The 11,082-nt window shown below is 57.7% G+C and overlaps 1 protein-coding gene across 1 annotated transcript in view; it reads left to right on the top strand.

Annotated features, from left to right (window-relative positions):
• Nucleotides 1-11,082, top strand: part of DYSF (dysferlin) — a gene marked incomplete in the record, with an annotated part of 243,950 nt that overhangs the window by 111,842 nt on the left and 121,026 nt on the right. The window contains 6 exon segments of the mRNA XM_027772968.1: nt 1,800-1,931; nt 2,024-2,190; nt 2,990-3,104; nt 3,417-3,522; nt 3,762-3,904; nt 7,994-8,167. Coding sequence (XP_027628769.1) covers nt 1,800-1,931; nt 2,024-2,190; nt 2,990-3,104; nt 3,417-3,522; nt 3,762-3,904; nt 7,994-8,167 — 837 coding nt within the window.

Below are 11,082 nucleotides of genomic sequence, written 5' to 3'. Positions count from 1 at the left end.
CCTGCCATCTCCCTGGGGCTGGTGGTTTGGAGGGGAAAAGGCAACTAACCACCCTGGGGAGAGGACAGCTGAAGCAAGCAGCGGCCTGGGGTGGGCTCGAGGTGACACGTGGGCTCTGGGCTCCTGCAGGCTTCATGAGGTTGAACCAGGGAAGAGGGGCTGGTCTGCGGTGGGGAAGTGTGAGATGGCCCGTTCCCTCTGAGCCTCCTGCCTGGGGCTTTCCTTCCAGGACCAGGCCTCCCCCAGCCACAGCTTGGGACCTGTTACCTCAGCTTCACTTTCCTCCTCCAAACCCACCAACATTCTCTGCTCCCTCACTGACCTCCCCAAGGACACGGAGGACACACTCCACCAGACTCAGACACCCGAGGCCTGGGTACTTTGGGGTACTTTACATGTCCCCTTCTCTAGGGGACAAAGTGTTATTCTAAAGGCGAGCAACTTCTGCTCCTCAGGGCGTATCTGACCTTTGGTTTCAATCAAGTGGTGAAGTAATTGCGGAGAATAATTTTTAAACGTTGGGTAGTTGTGGTTATTCTATTTTGGCAGGGCTTCTGAACATTTCCGGATAAAAGCAGTTGAAGACCAGCGAATAGTGGTTAACACGCTGATAAGCACTTGAAAGGGTGGGGATATTAGATGATACACTAATGTCCAGCCAAAAAAAAAAAAAAAAAACTGAAAATGAAAGTTAAGTGGGAGGCTTTAATTTCTTTGCCTTTCAGACCTGTATCATTGTATTTCCTTAGAGATAAGTTTTAGAACTGTGCTGTCCAAAATGGTAACCACACACGGCTATTTAAATTAAAACGGAACTACACAGAAACTAGTTCCTCGGTCACACTAACCACACTTCAGGTGCTCGATAGCCACTTGGGGTTGGTGGCTACCATATCGGAGGGTGCAGATATAAGCCATTTCTATCACAGCAGAAAATTCCACTGAGGGACAGCCAGGTGGCATGGTGGTTAGGGTGGCTGGATCCCACATGGCCGACTGTACAGTCGTGTCTCAGTCCCAGTGGCTTGAAAAACTGGGGGTGTGTGTGCCCAAAACTCCGAGAAAAGAATGGAGGAGAGGGGATTGCAGTGTGGTCATCCCCACTAGGGAGTCCTCTCTCTTTTATTGGTGAGTGTACATGTTTTCCAGAAAATTTAAAAAAAAAGAAGAAAAGAAAAAAGAAAGTCCCACTGGAGAGTGTGGTTCTAAGGAGCACAGCATAAGGGTGTGGTGGAAGGAGAGAGTGAGGGAGGCTGGTCTCGACATGGCACCTCTGCAGAGAGCCCCTGGATGTGGGCTCGTGTCGTCTTCTCTTTTGGTGGGCATGAATCTTGGCAGAGGGGAGAAGATGTCTTAGTTAGGAATTTCCATTAATTCTTTTTTTTTTTTTGGAGAGGTTTTTGCTATAGGGCGCGTGGGCTCGCCAGAAAAACAGAGAGAGACAGAGAGCCAGAAAGTGAGACATCATCCCCCAGGGGGGATGGCCACGCCGCAATCCCTTCTCCTCCATTCTCTTCTCGGGACCTTGGGCACGTACACACAGGTGCCCGGCGTGAGTTTAAGCCGCCGGGTCCAGGACTTGAATCGTGGTCGACTACATGGAAATCCAGCGACATAGCCATTGTGTTAACTGCTGGTACCATCCATTAATTCTTATAAGTTGTCCAACAGGGCACACACCTAGTTGGGGTGGGAAGGGTGTCAGGCTGGTATGGCTGGGTGTGGAGAACTCTCCTCTTCTGGTAGGGACGTCTTGATCCTGAAGGGGGCTTGGGTTTCTGTTCTTCTCTGGTACCCAGTATCCGATGGAAGGAGTGCCAGGAGCCCGGATGCCAGTGCAGATACGGGTCAAGCTGTGGTTCGGGCTCTCTGTGGATGAGAAGGAGTTCAATCAGTTTGCTGAGGGGAAGCTCTCCGTCTTTGCTGAAACCGTGAGTGCCTGTCAGCCCCCTCCTGCCCGTCCCCAGAGCTGCTGTGGCTCCCACTCACTTCTCGTTCTTTCTCGTTCTCGCTCACCCTCCAGTATGAGAACCAGACCAAGCTGGCCTTGGTTGGGAACTGGGGCACCACAGGCCTCACCTACCCCAAGTTTTCCGACGTCACAGGCAAGATCAAACTACCCAAGGATAGCTTCCGCCCCTCAGCCGGCTGGGCCTGGGCAGGAGATTGGTTCGTGTGTCCGGAGAAGACGTGAGTTGTGGGTTAAGGGGAAGGGGAGGACCAGGCCAGACTGTCCACCAGCGACCACCCCCTCTGGCCATCCCCCTGCCTTTAATGGCCCCTACACTGGTCTCGGAGCCTCCAGGGACTCACTCTCCCATTGCTGGGACTCACTGGGCATGTACCGTCCTGGAAAGACTCTAACAACCAGGAAGTCCTCTGTTACCAACCAAAGTCAGCGCATTGGTGTGACTCCATCCTCCGAGACCCCAGGACACGCCCCTCCATGTTAATCCTTCCTGTGTTCAAGACAGCTTGAAGCACTCACAGGGTCTGTCAGGCCTTCCTCTCGACCCCTCAGATCAGTCCTCCTTCACTGCCATTTCTGCCTCGTTCTCCTCTCTTCCCCTGTTTGGCATCTGACAACTGTTTTTTGTTTTTTGTTTTTTTCTTTTAAAGAAATGGAAATATAAGATAGTCAAGTACTCCCTTTCTTAAGTGCACAGCTTTGCAACATTTTATATTTCTCTAACCATCCACCGAGCTTCAATTGTCTCCCCGGCTTCTGGTGCCTTTGGCTGGTCTCCCCAACTCCTCCTTTAACCCAGAGATGGGTTTTTTGGGCCACGACTGTCTTTAGGCATCCCTGGTCTCCCTTTTGCTCTGTGCTCTGATGTCTCTGCTCCTCCCTTCCCTGTGTCTTCCGACTCTGTTGGTTGGGGCGAGGCTGACACACGCGAGTTAGCCAAGGTCTGGGGTGTGGTCCTGGAGGTAGCTGATGGGGTGTGGGGTCTCTTCAGCGGAGGCGCTGACTGGCCCTCCCCCGTAGCCTGCTCCATGACACTGATGCCGGTCACCTGAGTTTCGTGGAGGAGGTGTTTGAGAATCAGACTCGGCTCCCTGGAGGCCAGTGGATCTACATGAGTGACAACTACACTGATGTGGTAGGGGACGCTCAGGGGTGGGTAGGGTCTGTTTTCCCTGAAATCGTGGACATCGGGACTCCAGAGGGCCTGTGGCTCAGAGAAGGCTAGGACATCATCTGCCCTGCTCCCACTGTCCGGCCCATGCTCTGTTTCCAGGGGGACAGCGAGGGGCCCAATGGGGCAGGATACTGGCTCTGAGTCACACAGGTCCCCAGGAGCTCTGCCTTTCTCTCTGGGGTTCCGAGGATGCATGTTGTCAAGTTGTGGCTTTTCCTCTTGCTAATTTGTGTCTGTCTCCTGTCCTCTTTTCCTGTCCGGTTTTGCTGCTAGAATGGGGAGAAGGTGCTTCCCAAGGATGACATTGAGTGCCCCCTGGGCTGGAAGTGGGAAGATGAAGAATGGTCCACAGACCTCAACCGGGCCGTCGATGAGCAAGGTGGGCTGCCCACAGAGCCTGGGAGCCCCGCCTGGTGTGCTGGTGGGGACAGCTGCGTGTCAGGGCACCCCGGCCTGGGCAAGGGCCTTCGTGGCTACTTCACTGGGGGACTTCCTAAAGGCAGCCCACACTGCATGCCACAAATTAGGACCAAGAGTCTGTGAACATGCCCTCCACTGAGAGATGGTCTTGGACAGAAGGGAATTGGTCAGCGGCGGGTGATGACTGTCCCCTCACAGGCTGGGAGTACAGCATCACCATCCCCCCGGACCGGAAGCCGAAGCACTGGGTCCCCGCTGAGAAGATGTACTACACACACCGAAGGCGACGCTGGGTCCGCCTGCGCAGGAGGGACCTCAGCCAGATGGAGGCCCTGAAAAGGGTGAGTGTGCCCAGGGCTGGTGGGTCAGAGTCAGCGAGGTCCCTGGCGGGGGGAGCTAGCAACCATGGGAACATAGGCAGGTGCGACTCACTCAGGCTAATCACGGATCACACCCAGCACACCCACAGATGCCCACAGGTCACACCCGGCACACCCACAGATGCCCACAGGTCACACCCGGCACACCCACGGATGCCCACAGGTCACACCCGGCACACCCACGGATGCCCACAGGTCACAACCAGGCCATACACACATGCCCACAGATCACACCCAAATCATGCTCAGACAGCCACGGATCATACTCAAGTCATACACACATGCCACAGATCACACCCAGCACACACACAGATACCCACAGATCACACCAGATCATGCTCAGATCACACTCGGCACACCCACACATGCCCACAGATCACACCCGGCACACCCACACATGCCCACAGATCACACCCGGCACACCCACACATGCCCACAGATCACACCCGGCACACCCACACATGCCCACAGATCACACCCGGCACACCCACACATGCCCACAGATCACACCCGGCACACCCACACATGCCCACAGATCACACCCGGCACACCCACACATGCCCACAGATCACACCCGGCACACCCACACATGCCCACAGGTCACACCCAGATCATGCTCAGACAGCCACAGATCATAGCCAAGTCATACACACATGCCACAGATCACATCTAGCACACACAGGTGCTCACAGGTCACACCCAGCGCATGCACAGGTCACACTCAGGCCATATACACGTGCCCACAGATCATACCCGGCACACACACACAGAGGCCCACAGGTCACACCCAGCACACACACGGATGCCCACAGACAGAGAATACCCCCACAGGTCTGTGGCTACTCCCGAGGTCACATGGAGTTTGCACACAGATCGGGAAGAGGGAGAGATGTCCATGGTTGCGTCCTTGGCTGGCTTTCCTGGAGGCAGTGGCTGGGGCAGGATTTAGCTCCATGTCCCTGAGGCAGTGCTCTAGGAGTGAGAGGAACAAGGATGTGGCCTTGGGCAAAGTCACTTTTGGCCTGAGCTGTGGGCATGGGGCGTGCGCACCTCCAGGAGGCGAGGGACCTGGGGTTTGCACCCTGCAGCGTCTATCATGGGCTGAGGGCTGCCGGGACAGGGCACAGCTCTCCCTGCTGGGGGCTCCCTTCAACTGGAGGCCTGGAGCTGAGGCTGCTGGGAGCTGGGACAGTGCACGGTGAGTGTGCCACAGATGGGGGTTAGGGTGGGCTGCAGCAGCCCCTGCCTGAGGGCACGCACACAGGCCGGCCCCGTGTGCCCGCATGGGGTACATGAGGAAACACACCTCTGAGGGCCTTCGTGGCTACTTCACTGGGGGACTTCCTAAAGGCAGCCCACACTGCATGCCACAAATTAGGACCAAGAGTCTGTGAACATGCCCTCCACTGAGAGATGGTCTTGGACAGAAGGGAATTGGTCAGCGGCGGGTGATGACTGTCCCCTCACAGGCTGGGAGTACAGCATCACCATCCCCCCGGACCGGAAGCCGAAGCACTGGGTCCCCGCTGAGAAGATGTACTACACACACCGAAGGCGACGCTGGGTCCGCCTGCGCAGGAGGGACCTCAGCCAGATGGAGGCCCTGAAAAGGGTGAGTGTGCCCAGGGCTGGTGGGTCAGAGTCAGCGAGGTCCCTGGCGGGGGGAGCTAGCAACCATGGGAACACAGGCAGGTGCGACTCACTCAGGCTAATCACGGATCACACCCAGCACACCCACAGATGCCCACAGGTCACACCCGGCACACCCACAGATGCCCACAGGTCACACCCGGCACACCCACGGATGCCCACAGGTCACACCCGGCACACCCACGGATGCCCACAGGTCACAACCAGGCCATACACACATGCCCACAGATCACACCCAAATCATGCTCAGACAGCCACGGATCATACTCAAGTCATACACACATGCCACAGATCACACCCAGCACACACACAGATACCCACAGATCACACCAGATCATGCTCAGATCACACTCGGCACACCCACACATGCCCACAGATCACACCCGGCACACCCACACATGCCCACAGGTCACACCCAGATCATGCTCAGACAGCCACAGATCATAGCCAAGTCATACACACATGCCACAGATCACATCTAGCACACACAGGTGCTCACAGGTCACACCCAGCGCATGCACAGGTCACACTCAGGCCATATACACGTGCCCACAGATCATACCCGGCACACACACACAGAGGCCCACAGGTCACACCCAGCACACACACGGATGGCCCAATCTCCAAAGAAGAGAAAGGGAAGTTGCCTCCACAATCCTTTTTGTCCATTTCTCTTTCTCATCATGATTCGAGGTATGCACACCCACACATGCCCACAGATCACACCCGGCACACCCACACATGCCCACAGGTCACACCCAGATCATGCTCAGACAGCCACAGATCATAGCCAAGTCATACACACATGCCACAGATCACATCTAGCACACACAGGTGCTCACAGGTCACACCCAGTGCATGCACAGGTCACACTCAGGCCATATACACGTGCCCACAGATCATACCCGGCACACACACACAGAGGCCCACAGGTCACACCCAGCACACACACGGATGCCCACAGACAGAGAATACCCCCACAGGTCTGTGGCTACTCCCGAGGTCACATGGAGTTTGCACACAGATCGGGAAGAGGGAGAGATGTCCATGGTTGCGTCCTTGGCTGGCTTTCCTGGAGGCAGTGGCTGGGGCAGGATTTAGCTCCATGTCCCTGAGGCAGTGCTCTAGGAGTGAGAGGAACAAGGATGTGGCCTTGGGCAAAGTCACTTTTGGCCTGAGCTGTGGGCATGGGGCGTGCGCACCTCCAGGAGGCGAGGGACCTGGGGTTTGCACCCTGCAGCGTCTATCATGGGCTGAGGGCTGCCGGGACAGGGCACAGCTCTCCCTGCTGGGGGCTCCCTTCAACTGGAGGCCTGGAGCTGAGGCTGCTGGGAGCTGGGACAGTGCACGGTGAGTGTGCCACAGATGGGGGTTAGGGTGGGCTGCAGCAGCCCCTGCCTGAGGGCACGCACACAGGCCGGCCCAGTGTGCCCGCATGGGGTACATGAGCACACACACCTCTGAAGTCACACAGGTGCCCAGGACCTACACAGCGCTGCGCCCCTCTCCTCCACCTTCTTGGTCTACATGTTTCCTTTGTAAGTAAAAGTTGCATTTTGGCTCAGTGACCAGGTCTCCCCAGCTCTAAGAGTAGACTTTGGCGTTAACTAGGTTCCTTCTGTTCTCTGTGGGTAGAAGGAATCTAGAGAGGAAGGTCGCCGGGTTCAGGGAGAGGCAAAGCTTTGGGTGACCAGTTGCCCCTGGTGCTGTCAGCCAGACAGACTCAGCTCTCTCCCTGAGGGACACCAGTGGGCAGAGGAAAGCCTGGCGAGGCACGTGAGCCTGCACCCTCCACCTCTGCACCTGTGCCCTCACCCTTCCTGGAAGGATGCAGCTGGTCACGAGGCCAGCCCTCACCACTGTGCTATGGCCCAGCCTGCGGGTGGTGTCTGAGGACAGTCCTGGGAAAGGAGCCCCTTGGAGGCAGTGCAGACGCCCCCACAGCAGACTCACTTAGCAGCTAGAAGCTGGCAGGTAGGAGCTTGACTTTGCCTCTGAACTGCAGCCTCACTTCCATTTTATAAGCTGGGATGTGAAGAAGAAAAAGGAAATGACAGGAAAACCTCTCATTCATGAAGTCCACCCATAACTCAAATAAACAAGCAAACTAAAAGCCCAGGGTTTTCATCACTGCTTCAGTCTACCTTCCCTTTCTGGCTCCTTTCTCTCCACAGCCATGGAGACTTCTCTCTCCTGATTTTCTCACCTGGGGTTCTTGTTATTGGAGAAGTTGGCCAAAACCCTCCTCCTTCAGGTGGTCCTCTTAGGTTTCCCGCCTGGAGGTGCTAGTGTGGGAGTAGGTGGGGAGTCTTGGAGGGCAGGAAAGCACAGTTGGCGTGGAGCCCAGGCCTCCCCACAGGCCGGCCTCCCGGCCTCTGAGTCTGTCCCTTCTCTGTACAGCACCGGCAGGCGGAGGCTGAGGGCGAGGGCTGGGAGTATGCCTCGCTCTTTGGCTGGAAGTTCCACCTGGAGTACCGCAAGACTGACGCCTTCCGCCGCCGTCGCTGGCGCCGTCGCATGGAGCCGCTGGAGAAGACAGGGCCTGCCGCTGTGTTTGCCCTCGAGGGGGCCCTGGTAGGTGGGGCCGTGCCTGTCTTGAGTTGGGTGGATGCGGCATGGTTTCCTAGGGCTGTCCCGGGCCCCCATGCGGGAGGCTGGAACAGGACTTCTGGACGGAACATTGGCCGGGCGTCCTGTTCCAGTTCCCCTGGGGTTGCACGTGGGGAAAGTGGGCAGCAGCGTGGACGTCCTCCCAAGGTAAAGCAGCACCTCTGTTGGCCCGGAAGCCCCACTGCTGCTTGGTGGCAATGGCACTTGGGACTGGCTCGAGGTTATCCAGGGTTGGGTGATGGGTCCCCTGAGGGGAAGATGACCAGCATGCAGCCAGTTCCCTGCTCCGCTGGGCTGGGCTCCTGGAGGAGGGAGTGCAGTGCCCTGCATGAGGCACCTCCTCTGAAATCTGGCCAGGACTGTGCCACCCCTCGCTGGCTGCTGGGATCCGAGGGCTGTGTGCGTGTGCATGTGTGGTCAGGAGAAGGCTGGGCACAAGCCTGTAGCCCAGCCCAGCCAGCTGTGAGGGCTTAGAGAGGACAGTGGGCCAAGCCCAGGAGCTGATGGGGTGTGAGCAGGCAAGAGAGTTGACGCCAGCAGCAGCCTGGAGGGGAGTGGGCAGGGTGGGAGGGACCATCAGCCTCAGGCCTTGATGGTGTGCCAGGCGTGGGCTGGTGACACAGGAGGGGATTGCTGTGGGGGCTGCATGTCAGAGGAGCCTGTCACGGACTCCAGAGGGAGTCCCCTTCCTTGTCCTGGCGGAGCCGGGGGCAGCTGAGGGGAGACAGCAGAGCCCTGGGCTCTCTGGGTTGCTGAGCTGGTCCTGAGCAAGGAGTGAGGCAGGACGGAGCTGCTGCCTGGACCGGGAGTCCTGAGTCCCAAGGGTGTGGTGGTGGTCGCAGCTCAGGGGTGGGTGGAGGGCCAGGTCTTGAGAAGGCCAGACAGGCACACTAGTGACGACAATTTGTTTGCATCAGCCCCATTGGAAATGGAGCTCTGGGCTCCCATGGTGGGGAAGGTGCAGAGGTGACTCAGGCAGTGGGCCGCAGGGAAGCAGAGGCTTGCACCACGTCCCGGGACCTATGCCTCTGCCTCGGTCTCTTCTCACACTGGCTTGCTCTGTTGGTGGCAAAGACGGTGCCAGTGACGACAGGCTGACATCATCCCTGGCCAGCAAAGCCCTGCTGGGCAGAACAGTGTGACCGGGGTGCATTGCCCTGTCCTCCTCGTAGGTGGAGACCCTGAGTGCTGGTGTCTCCATGATGCCAGGCTCCCCCGGTCATGTGCTTGAGGGGCCCCAAGCCTCAGGGAGGGGGCTGAGTGTTCTGACAGGCCATCCTGGCCATACCCTCCCTGGTGGTGACTGACAGCACCACGAGGGTGGCAAGAGGAAACAAGAGCACAAACCCCCAAAGGGTGCCGGGTGAGGAACTCCACATGAGTCTCCCATCAGGGGCGTCTCGGGCAGAGACCTGGGGCCGAGGCGACCGTCTGGGTGGCAGCCACAGGGCTGGGGTGGAGGGAGGTGGAGTGCCAGGGTTTGGGATCTCCATCTCAGAGGTGCGACTGGGTGGACGGCAGGGCTGTAGCCATTGCCAGGGGTGGGGTGGGCCCGGGCCGAGATGAGTTCACGGTTGGCCCTGGCAAGCGTGACACACGGGGAGTGCTGTGTGAGGAAGACAGATCTGGGGGCTGCCTGCCAGGCGGCCCTGGGCAGGGAGGCCAGGAGGCTGAGAGGCATGGGGGGAGCATCAGCTGTGAGGTGAGGGGAATAGGCGGGGACAGGGCGCGAGGCCAGAGGTGTCGGAAGACACGTGGACAGAGCGTGGATGGGCTCCGGGGCTGGCTGGTATTAACTGCCAAGATTTCTTGGCTCAGTAATGGGGGACCAACTGCCAAGATTTCTTGGCTCAGTAATGGGGAGGATGGGGGGGTCATCTCCCAGAGAGAGAAACCACAGGAGGGAGACGTCTGAGGATCACTGAGAGCAAGTGTCACATCAGTGGGAAGGTGATTGACAGTGACTCAGATGGGACATGTTTGTGAGAAGCAGAGGAAAGCGAAGCAGTGAAGCCCCGAGTCCTGGGAGAACCAGAGGGAGACAGTGGTGAGAGGTGGCACCCCACAGACCTGCAGTCGGGGCACCACAGAGTTCTGGGAAGTCTTGGGTGTGTCCGGCATCCGGACAGGGCCACGGGCCTGTTTGATACTAGCTGCCTAGACCACTCTGTACCTGAGGGAGATGATCCCGTCAGCTTAACACGCACATGCACACATGCACGCACACACACGTGCACTCTCCCTTTCTTATCATGCTCTTGCACTCACACTCTCATGCACACTCCCACAACATTCTCACACACACGCTTTCTCTCTTACAATTTACTCTCACACGCACATGCACACACTCTTCCCACATTGTTTCTGGTATTTATAACCATCACATGCATACACATGAACACACACTACACAGTCTTACAATAACACGCATTATCTCAACACTCTCACGTATACTTGCTTATACACTCTCACACCTGTGCTCTCACATGCATTATTCCACACTCTCTCACATACACTCATACATGTTCCTGCACATACTCCCCTCCCATGGTCCCCTGTCCATGCTTTCTGCCAGGATCAAGGGCAATCTGGCTCCCGCCCCGTCGTCTGTGCCTGCCATGCATGCTGGGCTGCAGTAGGGCCTGCACATCATGTGGGGGACGGCTGGGTTTTCTGGGTCTCGGCGCAGGTCTGTGCCCACTGGCCCTGGTGCCTGCTGACTCGGCGCTGGGGCAGGGCAGGGGGGCGAGGTGGTGTGCACACGTGTGGTTCACGTGTGCCCCCTCTGCCTCCTCTTGTGCACAGGCTCTCGTGCCTTTCGTGACTCTGTTACCTCACTCACAACTCACCACGTCCCAGGGTCATGCGGGGATTAAGGA

Source organism: Tupaia chinensis, unplaced genomic scaffold (genome assembly GCF_000334495.1).
Source record: "Tupaia chinensis unplaced genomic scaffold, TupChi_1.0 Scaffold000316_1, whole genome shotgun sequence".
NCBI lineage: Eukaryota > Metazoa > Chordata > Mammalia > Scandentia > Tupaiidae > Tupaia > Tupaia belangeri.
This window is presented reverse-complemented; position numbering and strand designations above follow the sequence as displayed.